This window comes from Myxine glutinosa, chromosome 8 (assembly GCF_964187855.1).
Source record: "Myxine glutinosa chromosome 8, kmMyxGlut1.1, whole genome shotgun sequence".
Lineage (NCBI taxonomy): Eukaryota > Metazoa > Chordata > Myxini > Myxiniformes > Myxinidae > Myxine > Myxine glutinosa.
This window is the reverse complement of record NC_136268.1, coordinates 154,468,189-154,495,755: the sequence shown is the minus strand read 5'-3', so window position 1 is coordinate 154,495,755 and position 27,567 is coordinate 154,468,189. Positions and strand designations below refer to the sequence as shown.

The following is a 27,567-nucleotide window of genomic DNA, read 5'->3' as shown; positions in this document are numbered from 1 at the left end:
AGCGCTTCACTGCAGTTATTTTGTCCAAAGGTAGTGTGTGCTACCAAATATTAAGTCTAGGGTGTTAATAATTTTGTCAATGCCATTTCTTTTTATTTTCTGATTTAAAAGGATATATTAAGTTCTGAATCAAAAACAAAGGTTTTGTAATGTTAACAGTAAAATAAAGAATTGTGGAGACCAAATACTTTTGTCAATTTCAACTTCTTTTTTGTCAAAATTTCAACTGAGTTATTTGAAAAAAATTGCAAGGGTGCCAATTTTTTTGGCCACGACTGTATGTATGTATGTATGTATGTATGTATGTATGTATGTATGTATGTATGTACACTGCCTTCAGGAAGTATTCACACTGCTCAACTTTTTCACATTTTGGTGTGTTACAGCCTGAATTTAAAATGAATTAAATTGATATGTTTTGTCACTGATCTATACATAATACCCCATTATGTCAAAGTGGATTTTTTTTCTTCTGAAATTGTTACAAAATTATTGCATACAATACACAGCAAAATATGTCATGCACATAATACGCAGCATAATATGTCACAATAAAACGTGTATAAACCTCAATCGTGCATGTCATGTACGTGCAATTCACGACCCTTGTACGTGTGTGCATGTGAGTGTGCACGCATCACCACCACCGGACCTCATCTCCACCCGCAAGTCCCCAGGACCAAACGCCTCTTGCCTCTCTGGTCCCGAAGCATCCATCCCCACCCCAGCAAGGAACCACTACTCATCTCCTCATCCGTGCTCCTTTCCCCCTCTGCCATCCCCGAAGTGGCCTCCGGGGTACGCTGGGGTATGGTCTCTTCCCTCTCGAACTCATCCACCTCAATCTCATCCTACGAAGCTGCCATATTCGGCATGGTACTGTATCTCACGAAGCTCGCTGCCATACACGACGAAGCTGCCTCATTGAACGGCGTGGTACCAGCCACCTCATGTGCATCTTGGGATTGGAAAAACTCAGGCCCTCCCGTCTGGCAGCACGGGGCCCACAAAGTCCCACCAAGCTTCAAAATCAGGCCGCGTCCCAAGCGCATTTCAAATGGTACATTCCTCCATCTCACCTTAGTCTCCCACATCCTCAATAGACGACACCCTGCAAAATGAGGTCCAACAAAGCTCAGGGCCTCCCGGGTCCGCCAAATTTCGGGCCTCCCATCCATCAGTACGAGGCTCACAAATCGCACCAAGCTTCAAGGACCGGCTACAACCCAAACGCATCTCGAATGACGTGACACGAGGCACCCCGCGCGAATCACGTTTCATCAAAGCTGCTGTTTCGGTTCAGTCCCCACTGTTTTGGAAACTGATCTATTCAATGCAGCCCCTGGTACTCTCCGTCCCAGGCGAGAGGCAGGTGGCACAATCGGCAAATCATGTCACTGCCATCGTGTGTGTACCATTTGTTGTTATCTCCATTTGCGGGTTTCAGCAGGTGGAACCGAGTCCTCCCAGGACCCAAAGTATCCATCTCCACTCCGGTAACGGATCGCGGTTCATGGACCAAGCTGTTCAACTTTTTCAGAGTTTTGTTCCAAGTTCTCTTTTCAGGATCGTCACCACACCCCGGACTGTCTCCAGTTGTAGTTCATTTTTGGTAATATTCCCGGGGATGGTTTTCAAAATCTCAGTGAGGTTCTTCTTCATCATTCATGTTGCTCCAATTATCACGAGTACAATTTTGATGCTCTTCAGCTTCCAAGATCTCTTGACCTCATTTTTGAGGTCCTTGTATTTGGTTATTTTCTTGATTTCTGCATTGTTTAGGCCAAAATCGCTGGGTACTGATATCTCAATCATCAATGCTGTCTTTTCCTTTTTGTTCCTGAGTACAATGTCGGGACGTAATGCTTTGTTTTCTATGTTCACGCTCGATGGATTCATCAGGTCTGTCATCAGGTGTGTGTGTGTGTGTGTGTGTATCTTTTATTGATCATGGTAAGATGTGCATACAGTATCTAATTTATCACTGGGACTCAAATCGTTTGTGTCACGTTAAAACTTCACGTCATGTAGGGTAAGATCTGACAATGACGTCACGGCTGACATTTTAATTTTTGCAGGGTTCCGGTACCTCCAAATTTGGCATGACACTGTTAATAATCATAAAAGTAATAGCATGACCCCCTCCCCCATAGCGGCTCCCATAAGCAGCAGGGGCTTCTAGTTCATCTAATGCTCAAATGTTGCTCGATGAGTAGGACATTCATGAGTACTAAGCTGCCATATAAAACACAGCACGTGTGTTTGTACATTTGTACAGATGTCTGATGCTGATTTCTGTCCCCCTTCATAAGGACGATTTGAGTAGTGTTTTAAAGGCCACTCCTTTAACACGACTGTGTGTTCACTACGGTCAAAAGATCCTAAAGACTCTGGGAAACACAAAAGACCCCAAAGACCCTTAAAGACCCCAAAGACACAAAAGACGCAGAGGATCCAAAACAACCAGAGGACCCAAAGACCCCAAGGATCCCAAGACCAAAAAGACCGAGGGCTCAAAAGACCCAGGAGACCTAAAACACCCAGAGGACCCAAAATACCTCGAGGACCCCAAATACCTAAAATACCCCAAATACATAAAAGACCCAAATAACCTAAAATACCCCAAAACACCCTTAAATATTCCAAAGACCCAAAAGATCAATAGGACCAAAAATACACAGAGAACCATGAAGACCCAAAATACCATGAGGACCTCCAAAGACCCAAAATGAGAGGATGCAAAAGACCACAAGGACCCCAAAGACCCAAAATAAGAGTAATTATGTCTCTTTTATTGGAATTGTAGATTGTGGTTTTCAAACTGACCCTCAAGGGCGGTGTACAGAAGTGTTTTTTTTAAATAGCAATAAATACAAAAAGCAGGGAGGTAAAATTCGCTGCACATGATGGGTAACGTGCGCAAAGTAAAACGAGTGTTCATTTACATCCGCAGGATGTCAAATAAATAAGATATAAGCACACCTGACGATTGGCCGAGGCTTAAAACTTTGGCATGCTCACGAGGCTGCACCGTCGAAAAGAAAATAATGTTACATTTGTAGGTGTCTTAAAATAACGTCTTTTCTTGCTACGAAACATCACATTTCTTGCTACCAGTCTCCTTGAATATTTTGAATAAAATAACTCCAAACTGTCATTTTTGACGGATTTTTGTACTCGTCTCTCGATAATTCAGAGATAAGAGACAACAAGTCACTATGGTGGATTCATCCAGTCTGCAAATAAAAGGAAAGGCTTGCAGCATATTCTTGTCCAACAAAACTATTGAAGTTTGACAGTAGGTACTGTAATAGTTCACAAAGCTATTTATAAATAAAAACAAACAAAAAAACAGGAAATGTGCCCAAGCAGATGCCGTTCCTTACACGGTAATGTGGACATTGGTAATGTAATGGTCATGGACATTTACTTTTCTATTCATTGTATTGTTTGGGCATCTATCATGGAATTCAGCACCCGCTTGTCGTCTGTCTGTGCACATGTGTGCGTGTCATGTGTGCATGTACGTGTCATGTGTGCGTGTACGTGCCATGTGTGCGTATACGTGCCATGGGTGCGTGCGCCCGCTTGTGTCACCTATACGTATGTGTGTGCACCCACTTGTGTCGTGTGTGTGTATAGTGTGTGTGCGCCCGCTTGTGTCATCCGTGTATGCATGTGTGCGAGTGTGGGACCACTTTGTGGCACACCAACCACTGTATTCTTGTTGAAGGACTCCTTTGGGAGCCTCCTTCCTCCTACTTGGATAAATTATGGATGAGATTGGATTTTATTGATTCACCATTCATGTTTATTTCCAGGGTAACAGACACAAATAGCTAAACAACGTGCATGGAGAAAAATGGTTTTGCAGCATGTATATAATATCTTTCAGTGACATTAAGAGAGTTTCATGAAGCCAGCTTTCTCGCGGTTATCACCTACCTCCTCCTTTGTGACATCAATGAGTCGAATGCAGAAGTGCTCCAACCTCTGCCTTGATTTTAGCTTTAAACGATAGCAGCCAAACTTGATCTCCTGCCCCAATGTCGACGGCCAATAGCGGATGCATTTGTTCCGCCCTCGTTCGGCCTCTCGTGTCACCATGACGATCACGGGCGCTTCCTGCTCCCACACCATCTGCCAGAAGTGTGCGGCCGTGCCAGAAAGTGGACTTTGGCAGGCGATGTGCACCAACTTTTGGCTTCCTACCAACAACTGTACGTGGCTTGCATTGATGTATTCCTCGTCGTCACCCAGGCACACGCGATTGTAGTCGTCTGTACAATACAACACAAATGACGAATTAAGTAGAAGAAAAAAATTGCTTGGTTTCAACCTGACCACCACCACCACCACCACCACCACCAACAACAACAACAACAACAACAGGCATTTTAAGGCTGCTAGAGCAGGGGTTAGCCTTGCTAACCTGACCGAAGAAAGAAAACCGATTGTTCAACAAAACAAACGTATAAAATTCCATTGGACAAATACCTTTGGCGATGATGCATGGAGGGTGATTGTGAACATTAAAAGATACAAACAAGCAATGTGGTACAGTGTACAGTGTCACCCTCCATAAGTATTGGAACAGTGAAGTCAAATTTGTTATTTTTCCTGTATGCTCAAGAAATTTGAATTTGAGATCAAAAGATGAATATGAGGCAAGAGTACAGAGGGTCAGCTTTTATTTCTTGCTATTTCTATGGATATATGTTTTACCATTGTAGAAGAATATGACTTTAAAAGAACCCCCAATTTTAGGTAGGCATAAGTATTGGAACAGGTTAAGCATATCAAGCATATCAAGTAGCATAATAGTATTTGGTTACATATCCCTTGCATGCAATAACTGCATCGAGTGTGTGACCCATCAACATCACCAAACTCTTGTTATCTTCTTTTGAGATGCTTTACCAAGATTTTAGTGCAGCCATTTTCAGTTGTTGTTTATTTTGGGGGTTTCTGACTTTAGTATACTCTTCAGCAAGTGAAATTCATGCTCCATTGGATTTAAATCACGAGATTGACTTGGCCATTCTAGATTCTTCCACTATTTTCCCCTTTTTCTTCCACTTTTTTTTCACGGGACATTTACCTTGATTGTGTTGGCAGTGAGTTTTGGGTCATTGTCTTCCTGCATGAGGAAGTGCCGCACAATGAGTTTGGAGACAGTTTTTGTGCAATTCCGAATTCATTCTGCTGCTGCCATCATCAGTTACATCATCAATAAAGATGAGTGAGCCAGTTCCAGAGGCAGCCATGCAAGGCCAAGCCATGAACTACCCACACCGTGCTTCACAGATGAGGTAGTTTGCTTTGGATCATATGCAGTTCCTTCCTTTCTCCACACTTTCACCTTTCCATCGCTTTGGTAAAGGTTTATCTTGGAAATAAAACTTTGTTTCAGAACTCAATGGCTCACCCCTGTACTTCTTGGCAAATTCTAATCTTCCTTTCTATTTCTGGTGCCGATGAGAGGTTTGCATCTTGCAGAGTAGCCTTTGTAATTCTGCTGTCAAAGTCTTCTGTGAACGGTAGATTGTGATACTTTTACCTCTGCACTCGAGGTTGTTGGTGATGTCACTGACAGTTGTTTTTCTTGGCCGACCTGGCCGTTGCCTGTTGCCAAGTACACTACTGGTTTGTTTCTTTTTCAATTTATTCCAAATTGTTGTATTTGGTATGCCAACTTTTTGTGCTATAGTACACTAATTAAATTATTCTGTTCTTTCAGCTTCTAAATAGCTTGGTTTTCTTTCATAGAAAGTTCGCTAAACCCAACACTAGACATCCACAGCTCTTTTATTGGTGAACAATCAATGCACCAAGAAACACCTATTAGTCTTTTTTTTCCAATACTTATGCTTACCTAAAATGGGGAGGACTGAACATAAAAAGTGTTATTGTTCTACAATGGCAAAACCTGTTCTACAATGTTCTGATCTTCTGTACTTGTACCTCATATTCATCTTTTGATCTCAAAGCAAAATTTTTGGGTATACAACAACAACAACAACAACAAATGTGACTTCACTGTTCCAATACTTATGGAGAGCACTGTATGTGAAGAGATGATGTTGCTGGTTTGTCCTTTAAAGCTGAAGACAGCCATTCACTTTTGATATGCAAACACCTGGGTATGTGAATTTGTTTAGTGGGGTAGGCATAGACATCATGAGAGTAGACATCACCTGTGACTCGCAGTCCAGGAGGGGGGTTTGTAATTTGTTCAGAGTACTGGCGACAACTCACCTACTCTTCACAAAGGACATCATGGGACACTTACCATCAACCGACGCTAATCTCCTATCGACACAGTACAATATAAAATCAGAAAACGAGGAGAGCTGCACAAGCATATCACGAGGTCAGGAAGATGTGGGAGACCTCAAATGAGGGTAGACCATTGTGTTCCATGAGGAAAAGGTTGACGCAGACAGATAAAACTGGCAATTACAGAATGTCTATGCAAACTTGCCTTCTTCAATATTGAAAAACATGATCTTGAAGCGTTAAAAAAAATGAAGTTGAAATGAAAATGAAAAATGAAGTTTTCAGAATCATTGGAATCTCCTGTGATGAAGCTAACTCCGAGGGCCTTTCACTCACTCACCGCAGGCAGGTTGGTGGTCTTTCTGTCTTCTACCGACTCCTCTCCGGCCTTGCTCCCCCAGCTCTCTCTGTGCTCTGTCCCCCCAATATTCCTTCAGGTCGCACAAGATCTGCCAGCAACCCTCTTATGGTTAAACTGCCAAAATCAAGACTCTCTGCTCACCTTCACTCCTTCATTCCTCTTTTCTCCCGCCTCTGGAACAAACTCCCTCACTCTCTTCAATCCCACTCCACCCTCCAGGTCTTCAAAACAGCTGTTCACCACCATCTCTTATCTTCCCCCATCCAAAACCTTGTTCTTTTCTACCCCCGCTAATGCACCCCAGATACACTTTTTATTTCTTTTTTTTTTTGAAATTCCAACTTCTTTCCTGGAAGTCCTTGCAGTGATCATATGTTTTATATACCTCTCCCACCTCCCCCCAAGCCCACCCCCTCCCACATGTCTCCCGATGTCCCTGCTCTCAAATGTTGTGTTTGCGTCCTTCCCCCTCTCTCCCCATCTTGTCTACCGCTCCCCTTATTTTTTGTGTTTTATGTGGCGGGTTGACTTTTTGTGTGATTAATGTTAGCTCTTTCACGAGCCTCGATCTTGTATACAAAAAAAAAAAAAAAGTTGTTTCCTAATTTGTTCAAATTAAAGAAAAATAATCATTTTCATTCAGGCAAAAAGTGTGCCAATTGGCCCACCCCAGAAAGCAACGGGGCTGTGACGTACATCTCTCACCCCCAGCTTGCTCATACTATGTTGTGAAAAAATAAATTTCATCATCGTGTCTATTTTCCCAAGATTTTAAAACATACTGAACAATGCTCTCCAAGAATGACGTAGCACGAGTACCGTATAACTTGAATATGTAACGATGAATACAAGAGTGAATTGTCTCAGCAAGAGTGACGGGACATGGATTGGAGTAGAAAGAGGCAGTAAAATATCAATGACCTATCAAATGGTTTTATTAAAACTCATCTTTAGTGATTCTCATTCATAGCAAATTGCCTATAAGGGGGAAATCTGCGAGATCAGCATTGTCCAGAGTTACAGGCGAAAGGTTAAAAGAACTGGAAATACACACTGCTAATTTAATTACAACTACATTGATACTGTATTATATAATTGCAAGTTTCATCCAGGCATTGATTAGTCGTTAAGGTAATTAGAAATTAATTTGTGCCAATTTGTGGTGGCATATTGCACCACGTTTATCAAAATTCAAGCCTGAATTAACATGGCAAAAGATATCTGACTTTGACATGGCATTAGGTAAGCCTGGTTTTGGCCTAACGGTTAAGGTGGCTGGCTTAAGATCTTTGGGTCTTGAGTTTGAGCCTTAATCATGGCGTTGAGATAACACCAGGTGGGTTTACTGAGATTGTCATCCTCTTGAGGTCGTCAAAATGAGTATGAGCTTACTGGTAAGACGGGCACTGCATCAGCGGCACAGCCGCACTTCCAGAGAATGATGCAACTAGCAGCCATAGGCTGCATAAGAAACAACAATATGGTACAAAGTCATAACTACAGAATCAGTGCACGCACGAGTACACACTCACGCATATACACACACACACACGACACATGCAGGCACACGGATGGCACAAGCGGGCGCACACACACGCACGGATGACACAAGTAGGGGCACACGCACACAGATGACACACACACACACACACACACACACACGACGGCAGGATCTTCCAAGGAGACGGCCTTTTTCCTCTCCTGTTTTGCCTGGCCCTGGATCCAATAATTCACCTCTTTAATGAGCAAGGACACGTATACACCCTAACATCCCATAAAAGAACGTCCAAAGAAACAGGAAAGGTGACGCATCTACTGCATATGGATGATTTAAAACTCTGCACTGAATGACGAAAATTTGGCAGAACAACTGAAATGAGTGAAACGGTCCACCAATGACATCCAAATGGAATTTGGCCAACATACGTGTGCCAAGTGCACATTCGTGCAAGGTAGATCAACATAAACGGACAACATAAAAATCGGCCTAAATACAACAATCTTCGAAAACTAAGCATCTTACTTTCAAAATCTTCTCTTATACCTTGTCGTAAAAGAGGGCCACCAAATTTGTCATTAAAATTCACAAAACAATGACCAAAGAACACCTTGCATAGAATGAGGCTGATCCGCAAAACATATCTCACCCTAAGACACAAAAACCAAAGCCATAAACCAACCAGCAGTAACAGTTTTCTAGTGCAGCTGCAGAATAATAAACTGGTCACAAGCGGATATAAAAAGAACTAGAACTGCCACTTTAAAACTGCTGGCAGTGATGACCTGTTTACTCGCACCCACTTTTGATACAACCCCACTTTTGATACAACCCCACTTTAGATACAACCCCACTTTCATTGGACATGCTTTGACACAACCCCCTTGGATACAATCCCGACACACACACACACAAACACACACACACACACACCCAACCCTCCCTCCTCCACACGCACACCCCAACCTCCCCCCCCCCCACCCTCCACACACACACATATCCACCCACCCCTCCACACCCCCACACACACCCCTCCACACATACACACACACACACACACACACACACACACAGCCAACCCCCCCTCCTCCACATGCACACCCCAACCCCTCCCCACACACACACATATCCACCCCCCCCCCACACCCACACACACATCCACACACACACATCCACACACACACATCCCCCCACACACATCCCCCCACACACATCCCCCCACACACACATCCCCACACGCACACATCCCCCCACACACACATACCCACACACACATCCCCCCCTACACACACACATCCCCCTCCCCCCACACACACACCCCCCACACCCACACACACACATCCCCCCCACGCCCCACCCCACACCCACACACATCCACACATGTCAATCCATGCACTGATTGCAGAAAAAGTGATTTTTAAAAGAAAATTAACCTGAAATTGCAGAGACAGAATTATTTATTTTATCTGAGAAGCCAAACGAGGTTTCTTCTTCTGTAGTTTCTCACAACTTTGTGTGAAATGCGATCGAGTTAAAAAAGTCAGAATTTGACCAAATCTGTTTCATTCGTTTGTTAATATACCTCTTCAATTGACAAATCTTCAATTATAATTTTATTTGAGGTTCAAATGACCGCGGGAGATCGTGTGATAGTGATCACATCTTGGAGGGACAAAGAGGTGCGTTTCTTCTTCTTTCAACAATAAAGACTTATAGCTTCGAGACCGTACCTCCAATCATCTTGAAATTTTGCACATTGTTTTCCGCTTGATGAGATCTACATTGCATTAAAATTTCAAGTCGATCAATGCAGTGGTTCAAGAGTTAGAAGCTTTTTAAAATGTACCTTCCATTATTTATTGCAGCCAAACCATGTGACTTATCAAAACGTCTCAAGTAACATTGAAACATCCCCCCATGAGGAACATTTGTATAAAGTTTACACTCGATATCTTCACAAATTATGGAGGTGATACAATTTCTAGTTTGAGCTTTAAAATGTCATAACTCTGAAACCATGTGTCGGATGACATCATGCTCAGAGGCGTTTTTGTTCATCATGGGTGTGCGAATATGCATGCCAGGTTTGGGCTCGATCCGTTCAGCCGTTGTGGAGAAAAATGGGTTTTTGTGGTTTTTCACGAAAAACAATATGGCGGCCAAACCATGTGACGTATGACTTCGAAATTTGTTGCATTCTGAGTTTGTTTTAACGACGCATCTGGGAAAAAAATCCCATTTTCGGGGGAGAAAATTTTTTGTTTGACGAATTCTAACCTCTTAACGTTAGCATTTTTAATATACTCGATACACATGTCTTTTGTTCGCATTGAAGAGTTCTTTAGAATGAGCCATTCCTCAAATTTTTCCATTGAGCCGTTTCGGAGATACAGAGGGGCAAATTTGAATGTGTTTTACAAGATGGCGCCCATACCACGTGACCAATGACGTCGTAATTAGCATTAAAAAATTCTCGGAGCCGAGACGATCATTTGATGAAAATTTCCTGTCAATCCGACCAGCAGTTGCTGAGAACATTAATTATGAATTTTTCGGAGGTGCAAAATAGGGCGGAGATTAATAATAAGAAAAACTAGCAGTAATAATAGGTTACTCTCCATTTCATGGAGAGTAAACCTAACTAGAAAAAAAAAATAGAAAAAAACAGATATAAAAACAAGGAAACGATCCATAAAATGTTCTTCAAAAATCAGTGCATCCAAGGAATATACCTGCCGAGGAAAGAAGGTGGTGGCTTTATGGAACTCAATCAAGTGCACAGAGTGACGACTGTAGGATTAGCAGAGTACGTGAAAATTTCAACAGACTACCAAATACAACTGGTGTACAAGCATGAACACAACAAACCAGAAAAGGTATCTCTCACTCACCTTGCAAAAAAACTTCCAAAAACAGGTGTGAATAGAATGTCACACAAAAAAACCAAAACAGCAACAAATACAGCCCCAACGTTTGGCAAAAAGGCAAAAGAAAAATACAAGATAAAATACCAGCAGATATGCAGTGACAACTGGGAGAAAGACAAAAGAGCAGGGAAATATAAAAATGAGTTGGACAGATTGGGGATAGACAAAGAAGGATCAATGGAATGGCTAAGAAGAGGTCACCTCAACTGGGATGGAGAACGGATCATAATAAATGCCCAAGAACAAGGACACCACACGAATCGATTTAAGAAGATGACAGGACTGAGTCAAGCGGACAAGTTTAGGTTCTGTAACGTAGAAACAGAAAGCACGAGTCACCTCCTATCAAGATGTAAAAAACTCATGTCAGAGCAGCTGTACACCCAAAGGCACAACAAGATATGTAGAGTAATCCACTGACACATCTGCAGAAATTTCAATATCCCAGTTCCACAAAATTTATGGAAACATGAAACAAAAGCAATAATTGAAAACAAGGACATAATGCTCACATATAACCTGATGGTCCCATCCCACGTGAACATAGAAAACATATCACTGCGATCGGACATAGTACACTGGAATAAAAAGAAAAGACAGCATTGCTGATTGAGATATCAGTACAAGGCGATTTTGAACTAAATAATGCAGAAATCAAGAAAATTACCAAATAACAAGAACTCAAGAATGAAGTGAAAAGATCCTGGAAGCAGAAGGGCACTGGAATTGTACCGGTGACAATTGGGGCCATGGGAATGATAAAGAAGAACTTTACAGAGATCTTAAAAACCATCCCCGGGAACATTACCACAAACGAACTACAGTTGGAGGCTGTAAGGGGCTCAATGACGATCCTGAAAAGAGCCCTTGGAACAAAACTCCAAGAACAACACAACTTCAAAACTTAGACCATGAATCGCGATCCTTCACTGAAGACGGGGTGGATACTTTGAGACCTGAGAAGACTCCATTCCACCTTCTAAAAGCCAAATAATGGAGATAACAACCAACGACACACACACACGGATGACAAAAAGTGGTCCGACACATGCACACGTACACACACGGATGCCAAAAGTGGGCGCGCAGAAGCACACACGACACAAGCGGGCACACACGCATGCACACAGACAGATGACAAGCGGCGCGCACACACGCAAACACACATACAGACACAACACCCACACATGTGATACACACAACACCCACACATGTGATACACACACATACGCACGTATGCACGCCATTGGTTGCAAACAGTTGCTACCCTGGAGTAACTGTGTGGCTAATGTTATTTTCTTCACTCTCAATGACCCAGATTGTTCAGGAATGCTGCATTTTACAGTTGGTAGAGATCTGGGTTTCAACACACTGTGTGACTTGAGTCCCATATTAACTCCAAGCTTATCCTGATAGGAGTCTTGGGTAGCATTGCCTTCACATATTGTAATGCATCCATTAAAGGAATGACCTAAGACACTGCTCAGAGCACATAAGCGAACCAAAGTCGAGCCACACCAACACCAAAGAGTATATATTCCCAAAGCAGGCTCTCTGCCACTTCTCTTTATAATCCCTTCCCAATGCCAAAGATCAATGTCCATGCACAATGAGCACTGAGGGCCAAACCCACATGTTGGCCAGGCTATGGCACTTCATTCTGCATCCCAAAATACACTTCAAATCACAATAGGCCCTACAGGAAGTCAACGTGTGCATTACAATGGGGAAATTATTCCATGGTAATGATTGAAGTAAATGAGTCCCTTATAGCTATTTCCTGCACTATGGAATGGAAGAAGGGTCAGGGATGGGGAGCATGCAAGAAGCCATACCTTAACTTTGTTACAACAGCAACTTTATTTTATATATTAGGCCTATTACAAACACAATCGACACACTCCCAGAGTCAGCAACCATCCAATGCAAGTCTGGTATGGACGTCAAACCTGGAAGTGACTTTAAATACCTGGGCTCATACATAATGGACTTGGGAAAAAGACTTCCAGATCAGGAAAGGGATGGCCTGGACAGCCTGGGACAAATGAAACTTGCCACAGAAGTTAAAAGTAAACCTCTTCAGAGCTACCTTCAGAGCTACCTTCAGGGAATTCATAATGCATATACGTATATCAATTCGTACAACCCAAGCCAGGTTGAAAGTATACTTTTGAATGGTTCTGAAACGTGACCGTTTTGTAGTGCAAATATGCAAAAACGTCTTGATGGAACATACACTGACCCCCTTGTCAACGTTAAAAACGGATCTTGGAATAATCATGGCGTGTGATAACCTCCAACTGATACCTGACACAACTTTCAAATGTCGGGTTAAATTCACAGGTCACTGCTTTCAGGCCAAGAAGCAGGTGATTTCATCCCTCATCCTTCGGATGCACAAACCATCAACATTGAAGCGAGGTAGGAAGTTGTCCGACCCTGACATTATTGTCAGAGACGTAAATATTCAGGCAAGGGAAGTTCCTACGATGATGGCCGATAGGGACATCTGAGAAGGGGTTGTGAATTCTGTCTCGGGCCACCGCCGCAAGATGATGATGATGATGATTAAAAACACAGATCCTTCCAATATCATAAGCCTGGTGTTGGCTTAGCGGTTAGGGTGCCGGCTTGGGATCCTAGGATCCTGGGTTCGAATCCCGGTCGATCGCTGAATTAACGCCAGGGGGGTTGACTCAGCCTGTCATCCTTCCGAGGTCGGAAAATTGAGTACCAGCTTGCTGGGATGAATTATCACGGTGTGAACCCGGATTCAGAATAGGTACACCGTATCCCTGCGCATCGTAGGAGTGTGACCAAGGGTTGGCGTCAGGAAGGGCATCCGGCCATAAAAACATTGCCTCAAACAGGGAACCATGATTGTCATGGGGCCCACAAGGTTAACCCCCACTCTAGTGGGGAAAATGGCCTTAAAACGATCATTCATTCATTCATTCTTCCAATATCATAGAACAAGAGGTTGGTATTGGCACCATGAAGTTGGCTCGTATCACAATTACAAGTCGTACCTACTGCCTGTTTACATTTGTGCGTGCATGGTATGGACACCTACTTAGCTGCTTCCACACAACGGAACAATAAATGTTTGAATGTCGCAATAAATCAGAAAAATATAAACAATGCACGCGAATAGTGACAATATACCAGGGACATTGAAATCGAAATTGTGCATGATTGAGGAAGTTTCGGATTAATGATTGAGTTACAGCATGTGCATGATTGAGGGGTTTCATCACTTCCAAAATCTACATGAAAGACCTGAGCGAACAAAGAGGAAACTGGAGGTCACACAGGAAATTGGTCAACAGAATGAGAAAAGTGTTGATTAGAACGTTGCTGCATGCATTATTACTTATTGCACTGAATTCCATGCAAATTATTTCATAATGCATATACCTATATCAATTCCTACAACCCAAGCCAGGTGTTGCTTCGCTGTTAAGGTAGCTGCCTTAAGATCTTAGGATGTTGAATTTGAGCCTCTGCCGTGCCGTTAAATAACACCAGGTGGATTGAATCAGCCTGTCATCCTTGCAAGGTTGGAAAAATGAGTACCAGCTTACTGGAAACAGGGGGCAATGTTTATGGGACACAGACACACACACGGGTGAGTGGGTCACAAACACACACGGGGGAGTGGGTCACAAACACACACGGGGGAGTGGGTCACACACACACACAATTGAAAACAAACAATTGGATGAGCAAATCAGCAGCACAGGTGCTCTCCCAAGGATGATACAACCAGCAACTGCAGTCTGCATACGAAACTAGAACGACAATCAGAGCGCATATGTCCACCTGGCTGAACAGTTTACGTTTTGTATCCCACTGATAGGCCGGATCTGGATGCGGCATGAATCAAAATCGAATCGAATTTTCCTTGATACACACACAACCTGTCTGCCACGTTTCATCCGAATCCGTCCACAACGTTTTGAGATATCCTGCTCACAGAAAAAGACAGACAGACATGGAGACATAACCTCCATCCACCATCGGTAGTGAAGATAATAATAATAAATTGCCCCCCCCCCCCTCACCCTCCCTCCACACCTCCCACCCCCTTCCAAAAAGGAAAACAAAAGTAGATGCCCTATTTAACCTGGAATATATTTCAAATAACAAATCAAACCTCGTGATAAGCTCACAATTATTATAACTGCAAATGTGGTCCAGCATACAACAGGAACCATAAAGTGTACTCACATGGTAGAACACCCTGGAAACGGTTCCGCTGAAGATTCTCAGGTGCAGAGGCCACATCACAGCTCTCGTCTACAACCAAGTTTTTAATTACCTGTGCAGATGAAAATAACTTCTTTTGATACCAATACACCGATACACTTGTCTACAACCTTGATATGCAAACAAATTCAAGAAACAACAACCTCCAATAAAAAAAAATGTTCATTTGTCGCATGTTACTCAGTCACCGTGCTGAGTTTACTTTTGTTATATTTTTAATGATAACCACAACAATTTGATTGTTTGTATAGAGTGGAGAGAAAATGCAACCACCATGTGAAATGAAATCAACCCCAGGTTTAAATGGGGAGGGGTGGGTGGGGGGGGGGGGGAAGGGAGGGTGGATCGGGGAAAGTGGGCCATACTAATTTGTTATGTTGAAATCTTTGGGTAGCACTGCCTTTTCAAAGCTTGCATTCTACAGCCTACCATGAGATTCCTTGAGGACATTAATACCTGGCTTTCCGACTTCTTCCACCGGCACAGTCAACAAGCGGCTATCATTCAAACTCTCCGCTCTGCTCTCCCAGTGGAGGATGGAGTGTCCATGTCAGTATCTTGGGCCCAGTTGTTCCACATATACATAAATTACATCTCCGATTGCTGCGAAATCTTCTCTTCCTATTTGCAGATTATTTCACGTTGCATCATACAACACACCTATCCAACTGACAGGTAGACACAGCAGCCATCACTCTGCTGAAATGGTACTTATGAAATGTTGATCTGGCAAATTGAAAAAAATTCAATCATGGCACATTCATAGTCTCATCCTGTCACTCCAGAAGGATCAACAAACTAATCCACCTCGATATTTCCATGGTGAGGCACAGGAAATGAAAAGGATTCGTCTCTTGAACTTCTGGGCCTCACCATCAGCCATGACCTCTCCTGAGCTGATCATCTATCTATAATTCCAGCAATCTCTGTGTGTCTGTCTGTGTGTCTGTGTGTCTGTGACCGCTGTTTCTCGACAACCACGGGTCCGATATACTTGAAACTTGCCAGGTATATTGCTGGGGACCCGAGGATGTGCCTTTTCAAGGTTTGTAATTAATCGGACAAGTACCTACCGAGCTATGTCCAAAAAACGCTTCAACCAATCAGAGAGCAGCGAGCTATCACGTGTGCCGAACCGTTAATGCAATGCAAGCGTTAATGCGTTAATGCAAGGCTTTTCTTTTTTCCCCTCTTCTCTTTCTACTTTTCCTTGCGATTAAATTGCAAACAGCCAAAATACGTTGGCGCTAATTGAATAATTGGCCATTAACACTAAAATAATCGTAACTGCGATATGCCAACTTCCGGACAGTGCAGCCTTCCATGTTGTTGTTGTTTGCAGCAGCTGTTTGCAGCAAGGCAAGGCTTTTCTTTTTTTCCCTCTTCTCTTTCTACTTTTCCTTGCGATTAAATTGCAAAAAGCCAAAATACGTTGGCGATAATTGAATAAATGGGCATTAATAGATAGATAGATAGATATGCGATATGCGAACTTCCGGACAGTGTGCGCGTTACGAGCTGACCGCCATTACGGTACGTAATTCGATTTCTTATGCGCATTATTTCTCCCAATTCAGTCAGAGCGAAGGGCGGAAGCGAAGAGCGTTGTTATTTTTTGTTTACGGGCGTACGGGCGGGGTAGAGCGTACGGGTAGCGTTTTTTTTTTTTTTTGGCAAGGAACGGGCACCCACGTACGGGCAATGCCCTAGTCTATCTATAATTCCAGTAATCTCTGTCTGTACGTTTGTACGTTTGTCTGTCTGTGACCGCTGTTTCTCGACAACCACGGGTCCGATATACTTTTAACTTGCCAGGTATATTGCTGGGGACCCGAGGATGTGCCTTTTCAAGGTTTCATATTAATCGGACAATTACTTACCGAGCTATGTCCAAAAAACGATTCAACCAATCAGAGAGCAGCGAACGATCGCGTGTGCCGGCGTTGCGAATGGACCAAACCATTCCATGTAAATAGAGGGGGGGGGGTTCTGTGGTCGTTGCGAATGGACGAAACCATTTCATGTAAATAGAGGGGGGGGGGGATTGTCACTGTACTCGCAAGCCGTTCGCCGTTCGCTTTGGCGTTGCGAATGGACCAAACCATTTCATGTAAATAGAGGGGGGGGATATAATTTTAGATAGATATATAGTACGGGCATATATATAGTACGGGCATGCCCTAGTCTATCTATAATTCCAGTAATCTCTGTCTGTACGTTTGTACGTTTGTCTGTGACCGCTGTTTCTCGACAACCACGGGTCCGATATACTTTTAACTTGCCAGGTATATTGCTGGGGACCCGAGGATGTGCCTTTTCAAGGTTTCATATTAATCGGACAATTACTTACCGAGCTATGTCCAAAAAACGATTCAACCAATCAGAGAGCAGCGAACGATCGCGTGTGCCGAACGTGGCGGGCACACTCTGCCTCGGATGGCACATTTGAGAGCGTATTCATTTATTTCACGTTTGCAAACTATGTTGGCGTTAAACTATGTTTTACAACTAATAAAAACGAATTTGCGATTCATTCGCTTTCCTGCGCGTTTGTGCACGCGATGGCGATTTCTTTACCAAACTCCGGAAGCCGTTCGCTTTGGACCAAACCATTGCATGTAAATAGAGGGGGGGGATTGTCACCGTACTCGCAAGCCGTTCGCTTTGGACCAAACCATTTCATGTAAAAAGAGGGGGGGGATATAATTTTAGATATAGATATAGTACGGGCAATGCCCTAGTATCACCAATTTGAACTCCAAAGACAGCTTCAAACTGATAAACCTCAATCATTTCAAGTCATTCCACTAACTGTAAAATAGAATTTCATGAGAATGCATCGATGCATATGGTTGCAAGCACGTTAGATGTCAAACAACTCTTATGTTTTATCTCAATTGAAGGTCATGAGAGAGAGAGAGTGCAAGAGAGATAACACCAGACTCGCTCGCATAATGGTTAGAGCGTCCCCTCTGAATCTGGGAAGTCGGCGGATTACCTGGCCGAGTTATACCAAAGACTTCAAAATGGAACGTGCTGCTTCCTTGCTTAATGATAAACAACCATATGGTGGTAATCAAAGCACAGCCTCTGATGGGCCTAATGGTCTCCTCTTGCATCAAAGTTCCTTGGAAGGGAACTCGTTATTATAATAACAAATGCTTCCAACTCAAGTTATGGTCTGCAAAATGATTTCTAAAAGGCACATGACCTTTGACCTTTAACCTGTTGAACCCAAAATTGAATCAGTTCATCTGTACGTTACACTCTATACTTGTGCCAACTTTGGTTGGCATAACAATCAGAACTACTCAGCCTGCAAGGTCTCTGCCGCTACATGCTGTCGCCCAGCAGCACACATCTGTCCCTCCTGAATTCTGTAGAATATAAAGCTCTCAACATTATAAGCCTCCCGTGCAATGAAGCAGAAACATGAGATATGTTGCTTTAACGTCACAGACAAATTGGTGGCCTCAGAGCTGTTGATACTCCATATCCTCTGATCAAGCTCCCTCTGCCCTCTTGAGCTACTCCAGGATGCAAAGATATGTTCTGTAATCTCTTCCTGGTTAAAGTCTCAAAATCCATCCTCTTATTGCAAGTTAATGTATATCCTCCTCTCCTCTAAATCCCTCCATGTTCATTCATTGCCTTGCCTGTTTTGTCAATATGTGACCCCAGTGCCTTTTAACCTCAGCCATCTTGCTCTTCCATGAGCCTAGATATTGTATGAAAAGTTAATTATATCTTATGGACGAGCATCACATGATGAGCAAAGCAGGCAACAGTCATCCCTTCCCCCCTTTAAGGTCATAAATAATCCAAACAATCGACAGATCAAATTGGTACCTTGGTTCATTTTACACGATGACAGTACCGATCATTGGTTCAAATTAGTACCATGGTTTCATTTTACACGATGACAGTACCAATCATTGGTTCAAATTAGTACCATGGTTTCATTTTACACAATGACAGTACCGATCATTGGTTCAAATTGGTACCTTGGTTTCATTTTACACAATGACAGCACCGATCATTGGCTCAAATTGGTACCTTGGTTCATTTTACACAATGACAGCACCGATCATTGGCTCAAATTGGTACCTTGGTTCATTTTACACAATGACAGTACCGATCATTGGCTCAAATTGGTACCTTGGTTCATTTTACACAATGACAGTACCGATCATTGGCTCAAATTGGTATCTTGGTTCATTTAACACAAAGAAAATATCAATTGACAGTTCAAATTGGTACCTTGGTTCATTTTACACAATGACAGTACCGATCATTGGCTCAAATTGGTACCTTGGTTCATTTTACATAATGACAGTACCGATCATTGGTTCAAATTGGTACCTTGGTTTCATTTTACACAATGACAGCACCGATCATTGGCTCAAATTGGTACCTTGGTTCATTTTACACAATGACAGTACCGATCATTGGCTCAAATTGGTACCTTGGTTCATTTTACACAATGACAGTACCGATCATTGGCTCAAATTGGTACCTTGGTTCATTTTACACAATGACAGTACCGATCATTGGTTCAAATTGGTACCTTGGTTCATTTTACACGATGACAGTACCGATCATTGGTTCAAATTGGTACCTTGGTTTCATTTTACACAATGACAGCACCGATCATTGGCTCAAATTGGTACCTTGGTTCATTTTACACAATGACAGCACCGATCATTGGCTCAAATTGGTACCTTGGTTCATTTTACACAATGACAGTACCGATCATTGGCTCAAATTGGTACCTTGGTTCATTTTACACAATGACAGTACCGATCATTGGCTCAAATTGGTATCTTGGTTCATTTAACACAATGAAAATATCAATTGACAGTTCAAATTGGTACCTTGGTTCATTTTACACGATGACAGCACCGATCATTGGCTCAAATTGGTACCTTGGTTCATTTTACACAATGACAGCACCGATCATTGGCTCAAATTGGTACCTTGGTTCATTTTACACGATGACAGTACCGATCATTGGTTCAAATTAGTACCATGGTTTCATTTTACACAATGACAGTACCGATCATTGGCTCAAATTGGTACCTTGGTTCATTTTACACAATGACAGCACCGATCATTGGTTCAAATTAGTACCATGGTTTCATTTTACACAATGACAGCACCGATCATTGGCTCAAATTGGTACCATGGATTCATTTTACACAATGACAGCACCGATCATTGGCTCAAATTAGTACCATGGATTCATTTTACATAATGACAGCACCGATCATTGGTTCAAATTAGTACCATGGATTCATTTTACATAATGACAGTACTGATCATTGGTTCAAATTAGTACCATGGTTTCATTTTACACAATGACAGCACCGATCATTGGCTCAAATTGGTACCTTGGTTCATTTTACACAATGACAGTACCGATCATTGGTTCAAATTAGTACCATGGAATCATTTTACACAATGACAGTACCGATCATTGGCTCAAATTAGTACCATGGATTCATTTTACACAATGACAGTACCGATCATTGGCTCAAATTGGTACCATGGATTCATTTTACACAATGACAGTACTGATCATTGGTTCAAATTAGTACCATGGAATCATTTTACACAATGACAGTACCGATCATTGGCTCAAATTGGTACCATGGATTCATTTTACACAATGACAGTACCGATCATTGGTTCAAATTAGTACCATGGATTCATTTTACACGATGACAGTACTGATCATTGGTTCAAATTAGTACCATGGTTTCATTTTACATAATGACAGTACCGATCATTGGTTCAAATTAGTACCATGGATTCATTTTACACGATGACAGTACCGATCATTGGTTCAAATTGGTACCTTGGTTCATTTTACACAATGACAGTACCGATCATTGGTTCAAATTAGTACCATGGATTCATTTTACATAATGACAGTACCGATCATTGCTTCAAATTAGTACCATGGTTTCATTTTACATAATGACAGCACCGATCATTGGTTCAAATTAGTACCATGGATTCATTTTACACGATGACAGTACCGATCATTGGTTCAAATTAGTACCATGGTTTCATTTTACATAATGACAGTACCGATCATTGGTTCAAATTGGTACCTTGGTTTCATTTTACATAATGACAGCACCGATCATTGGTTCAAATTAGTACCATGGATTCATTTTACACAATGACAGTACCGATCATTGGTTCAAATTGGTACCTTGGTTTCATTTTACATAATGACAGCACCGATCATTGGTTCAAATTAGTACCATGGTTTCATTTTTACACAATGACAGTACCAATCATTGGTTCAAATTAGTACCATGGATTCATTTTACACAATGACAGTACCGATCATTGGTTCAAATTAGTACCATGGTTTCATTTTACACAATGACAGTACCGATTATTGGTTCAAATTAGTACCATGGTTTCATCTATCTATAATTCCAGCAATCTCTGTGTGTCTGTCTGTGTGTCTGTGTGTCTGTGACCGCTGTTTCTCGACAACCACGGGTCCGATATACTTGAAACTTGCCAGGTATATTGCTGGGGACCCGAGGATGTGCCTTTTCAAGGTTTGTAATTAATCGGACAAGTACCTACCGAGCTATGTCCAAAAAACGCTTCAACCAATCAGAGAGCAGCGAGCTATCACGTGTGCCGAACCGTTAATGCAATGCAAGCGTTAATGCGTTAATGCAAGGCTTTTCTTTTTTCCCCTCTTCTCTTTCTACTTTTCCTTGCGATTAAATTGCAAACAGCCAAAATACGTTGGCGCTAATTGAATAATTGGCCATTAACACTAAAATAATCGTAACTGCGATATGCCAACTTCCGGACAGTGCAGCCTTCCATGTTGTTGTTGTTTGCAGCAGCTGTTTGCAGCAAGGCAAGGCTTTTCTTTTTTTCCCTCTTCTCTTTCTACTTTTCCTTGCGATTAAATTGCAAAAAGCCAAAATACGTTGGCGATAATTGAATAAATGGGCATTAATAGATAGATAGATAGATATGCGATATGCGAACTTCCGGACAGTGTGCGCGTTACGAGCTGACCGCCATTACGGTACGTAATTCGATTTCTTATGCGCATTATTTCTCCCAATTCAGTCAGAGCGAAGGGCGGAAGCGAAGAGCGTTGTTATTTTTTGTTTACGGGCGTACGGGCGGGGTAGAGCGTACGGGTAGCGTTTTTTTTTTTTTTTGGCAAGGAACGGGCACCCACGTACGGGCAATGCCCTAGTTTTACACAATGACAGTACTGATCATTGGTTCAAATTAGTACCATGGTTTCATTTTACACAATGACAGTACCGATTATTGGTTCAAATTAGTACCATGGTTTCATTTTACACAATGACAGTACCGATCATTGGCTCAAATTGGTACCTTGGTTCATTTTACATAATGACAGTACCGATCATTGGTTCAAATTGGTACCTTGGTTCATTTTACATAATGACAGTACCGATCATTGGCTCAAATTGGTACCTTGGTTCATTTTACATAATGACAGTACCGATCATTGGCTCAAATTAGTACCATGGTTTCATTTTACACAATGACAGTACCAATCATTGGTTCAAATTGGTACCTTGGTTTCATTTTACATAATGACAGTACTGATCATTGGTTCAAATTAGTACCATGGTTTCATTTTACACAATGACAGTACCAATCATTGGTTCAAATTGGTACCTTGGTTCATTTTACATAATGACAGTACCGATCATTGGCTCAAATTGGTACCTTGGTTTCATTTTACACAATGACAGTACTGATCATTGGTTCAAATTAGTACCATGGTTTCATTTTACACAATGACAGTACCAATCATTGGTTCAAATTAGTACCATGGTTTTATTTTACACAATGACAGTACCGATCATTGGTTCAAATTGGTACCTTGGTTCATTTTACATAATGACAGTACCGATCATTGGCTCAAATTGGTACCTTTGTTTCATTTTACACAATGACAGTACCGATCATTGGCTCAAATTGGTACCTTAGTTCATTTTACACAATGAAAGTACCGATTGACAGCTCAAATTGGTACCTTAATTCACCTTGGTTCAAGTTTTATTTTCTCAATAGCAAAGGAAAAAAATTATCAGGGGGGAATCAAAGCAGATCGGCACCGATCCTGTTGCCAACACAACGTCCGGGTTCAATTTTTTGACTGATTGAAAAAAATGATAATTTCCCCATAGTTTTGCATTAATTTGAAACTACTTTTATTCAAGAATGTTTTCTCTCCGAGGAGCATTTCCGTGTTTCATGGTGGGACAGACAGACAGATAGACAGATAGACAGATAGATGGCATTAGCCTATTATATATAGACTAGTGGGGTCACCCGTGGGAATCTCATGGGCATGGACATGTGTGACATTTGGACATCTTCATTTAGTTGCTGCACATTCAGTTTTACAAAATGGTTCCTGGCAATTTATCAGATGCACAAATAATGTAATCGACACAATATATTTACTTCTGATAACATGTGAATCCATGTGCATGCACATGGGAAATACAGATAGAAATGTGTAATTACATCTCATGTAAAATGTGACTTCAAGAGTTCAAATCCTCTCCCTTCCCGCCCACATCATGCACACTGCAATGGGGAATAGATCACCCACAGGGGAGTGGGTCTCACACACACGGGGGAGTGGGTCACACACACGGGGGAGTGGGTCACACACACGGGGGAGTGGGTCACACACACGGGGGAGTGGGTCACACACACGGGGGAGTGGGTCACACACACGGGGAAATGGGTCACACAGATGGGGGAGTGGGTCACACACATGAGAAAATGGGTCACACACACGGGGGAGTGGGTCTCACACACGGGTGAGTGGGTCACACACATTGGGGAATGTGTCACACACACAGGGGAGTGGGTCACACACATGGGGGAGTGGGTCACACACACAGGGGAGTGGGTCACACACACAGGGGAGTAAGTCACACACACATGCACACACGAGGGAGTGAGGCACACACACACACACACACACATGGGGGAGTGGGTCACACACACACGCACACACACACACACACACACACACACACACACAGGGGAGTGGATCACACACACATGAGGGAGTGGGTCACACACACACACACAGGGGAGTGGGTCACACACACACGGGGGAGTGGGTCACACACACACATGGGGGTGTGGGTCACACACACACATGGGGGAGGGGGTCACACACACACGGAAACTCATGCGAAAAGAAAAAATCTTCTATAAAAGATTTCACGATTTTATTTCCTGTCGCTCTAAAACACATCTTCTTTGGGTGGTGTTAAATCGCTCTGAACGAAACAGGCATTACCTGGTTTCCTTTGCTTGAGTTGTAATCAAAATGTACCTTTGTTTCTTCAAAAAGTAATTTTAGATCGAAGACGTGTTGATTCAGTCTTAAAATGCACTTGAGAGGCCAAGCGTAGGCCTATGGTGCCCATGACTCTTCTTCATTTTTAAACTTGAATGTATCGATAACTTTTCGCTTTACAAAGTAAAAATAGATTAAAACCAAACGTTATTAATAAATATTGTATTCCATAGTTAGTTTACATTATTATGTACATTTTTGAAGTATTGTATTGTTTAATTCCATGGTTGGAAAATAGTTGACTTGTTTTAAACAAACTCTGTATATACACCCCAGGAATATGTAAATATATAATTATACTTCGGTTTGATCCCGAACTTCAGTATTCAGTCGCTGTACTTTTACGAAGTAATAATATAAATAACTAAGTCCTGGGAACATTTTCTACTCTCCTTCCCCTCTCTCATTCTCCTCTCTCCTTCCACTCTCTCATTCCCCTCTCTCATTCCCCATGCCCACATCTCATCCAACCAGTAGACACATTCAAAATGGCTGTTGGAATGCATGTCGCCGATTTTCTAAACTTTAGCTGAAACTGAGACTTGAACCATCCCAGCGACTGTGATGGTGAGTTAGAGTCGAGATAAAGCCGTGAGGGAGCCTCAATGAATGGCCTTTATGTGACAGGCCTTTGAAAATGCATTTTGTTCTTTAAACGGTAACTTTAATCGAATTTTATTCCCGTTTTTTGCAACCGAGTCTAAAACCATGTTAGCGACTGTGAAAAATGAAATGAGATATCAAATTAGAGTTGAAATAAAACTGAGAGAGAGCAAGCCACTGCGGGCCTAACAAAAGAGGCCTCAAAGCTATGCGAGTAAACAAAATGGTAGTGATTTGTTTTTGAAGCCCGTCCCAGACCGGGTTGAGCCACACCCCCGGACAGACTCACAGACTCACAGACACACAGAATCACCTACGGAGAATATTATATAGATGACTGTGGTAGTTGGCATTTAGGCATTGAGGCATGAGCTGTGACTTAATGTTCTACAGCTTAATGATCTACAGATAATCAATATATACAAGATCTCCCAACCCTAGAATTTGTTTACAACAATCAGGACGTTGAAATTCCAACAGCAAACAAAGAATGATTGGTTCAATCCCAGCCTAAAAGTGACTGTATAAGTCAGGTGTGAATGTCCTTGCCATCCTAAATTGCATCTTTGAACTGTGTGCAGCTTCAAATGTTGAATTTCAATAAATAATCTGACATACCGCAAACTCCATATTTGGTGCCGAGTGCTCGATGTGCTCCTGCAGCCTCATGATGATCGTTCTGAGCTCTTCACCCCTGAAGTAACTGTCTGGCGGGCTCCATGCAAGTGGTATGCATTCCAGGTCCAATGCAGGTATAGCCTCAGGTCCTTTCACACAACCAAACCAACCACAGCAGATCAGAATGATCCTTCAGACATGGATTGTCAAGTTATCAAAACATGACACACACTCTTTAATTTGTCCAAAAATCTAATTTTTAATGAGCATCGATACAACAAGGGTGCGGAGTATACTACGACGTAGAAGCCATATACATATTATGTTGTGTGAAGTTGATCATACAAGGAAAATTAGGAAGAACACAAAAACACTTGTGGGGCAATGTTTGGGGTATAGCGAAAAAAAATGGGAAGGGGATTCAATTCTGTGTCCTGAGCATAATCCTTGTTCACCAACTGACCATGATGATGCACGTGCCATTGGCATCCGAAAACATCCCAATCTTCTTGGAGCATAAAAGAGTGATACAGATGCGACACAATCTTTGCATGCTCACTCTCTAGATGTCACCTAGCCTTGCAAAGTAGATGAGAGGCCCCAAACCACACCAGCTGAATATTTCAAAGACAACTGTTTCACCTTCAGCTTGTTGAATAGTCCAATATTTCACGAGGAACCATTTTATTTGCTCGAGAAAGTGTGAAACTGCATTAAATTAAACAAAAACTTTCTTTTACCAGCCAACGCTTGGAATATGTCTTTCAATCCTGACAAATCTCACACTCTCACTCCAAAAGGACCGCATGGCAAACCTCCCTCCCCCCCCCCACCCCCCTCCAACCTCTCACCCACACCTCCCTTAACCTCCCCACTATCTACTTTCTCAACAATACTCTTGAGGAAGTTCAGTTATTCAAGCTTTTGGGTCTCACTTTGAGCCACGATCTTTCTTAGGCAAACCTCCTTTCAAGGTTGTCCTCCAAAGCCAGTCGCTGACAGGGCATCATCCTCTCTTGTACAAGGTCCTTCCTTGACACACCTGAACTCCTCTCTACCTACATGGCCTTCATCCGCAGCTTAATGGAGTACTTCTCCCTCCACAGGGCTGGCACCCATGCCTCACACCTTGCTCTCAGCTTGACGCCATTGAAAACAAGCGCTTCAGGATCATTGGAATCTCCCGCGATGAAGCTGAGTCTATGGGCCTATCACATCACTATCGCAGACAGGTCGGTGGTCGCTCTATCTTCTACCGCATTCGTTCTGGTCTTGCACCCTCTGCTCTTATGTGCTTTGCTCCTCCCACCCCCCAATTGTGGAACGAACTTCCACATTCTCATTTTTCCCCTCTAGGTCTTCAGGACAACTGTTCAGCATTATCATCTCAGATCATCTAAAGTCTAAACCATGATCTTTTATATCCCCATGAACCCTCCACAAGCCCATCTCTTTCCAAATTTCGAGTTTTTCCTTCCTGAGAGTTTGCTTCTGTGTCCTCCTTGTCCACCATACATCCCCCCTAGCCCTCATTCTTCCCCACATCCATCGTTTCTCCCAGTCTCCCTTTATTTTGTCCCTCATCCCTGCTGTAGATATG

The 27,567-nt window shown here is 42.4% G+C and overlaps 1 protein-coding gene across 4 annotated transcripts in view; it reads right to left on the bottom strand.

Moving 5' to 3' along the window:
• The window catches only part of LOC137418504 (tyrosine-protein phosphatase non-receptor type 13), a 240,305-nt gene that overhangs the window by 10,919 nt on the left and 201,819 nt on the right, over positions 1–27,567 (bottom strand). For all 4 annotated transcript variants that reach the window (XM_068104581.2, XM_068104582.2, XM_068104580.2 and 1 more), the window contains exons 38-40: positions 25,968–26,116; positions 15,296–15,386; positions 3,946–4,280 (exon numbers count right to left, since the gene is read on the bottom strand). In XM_068104581.2, the coding sequence (XP_067960682.2) occupies positions 3,946–4,280; positions 15,296–15,386; positions 25,968–26,116 (575 nt within the window). The remainder of the gene's footprint in view (positions 1–3,945; positions 4,281–15,295; positions 15,387–25,967; positions 26,117–27,567) is intronic.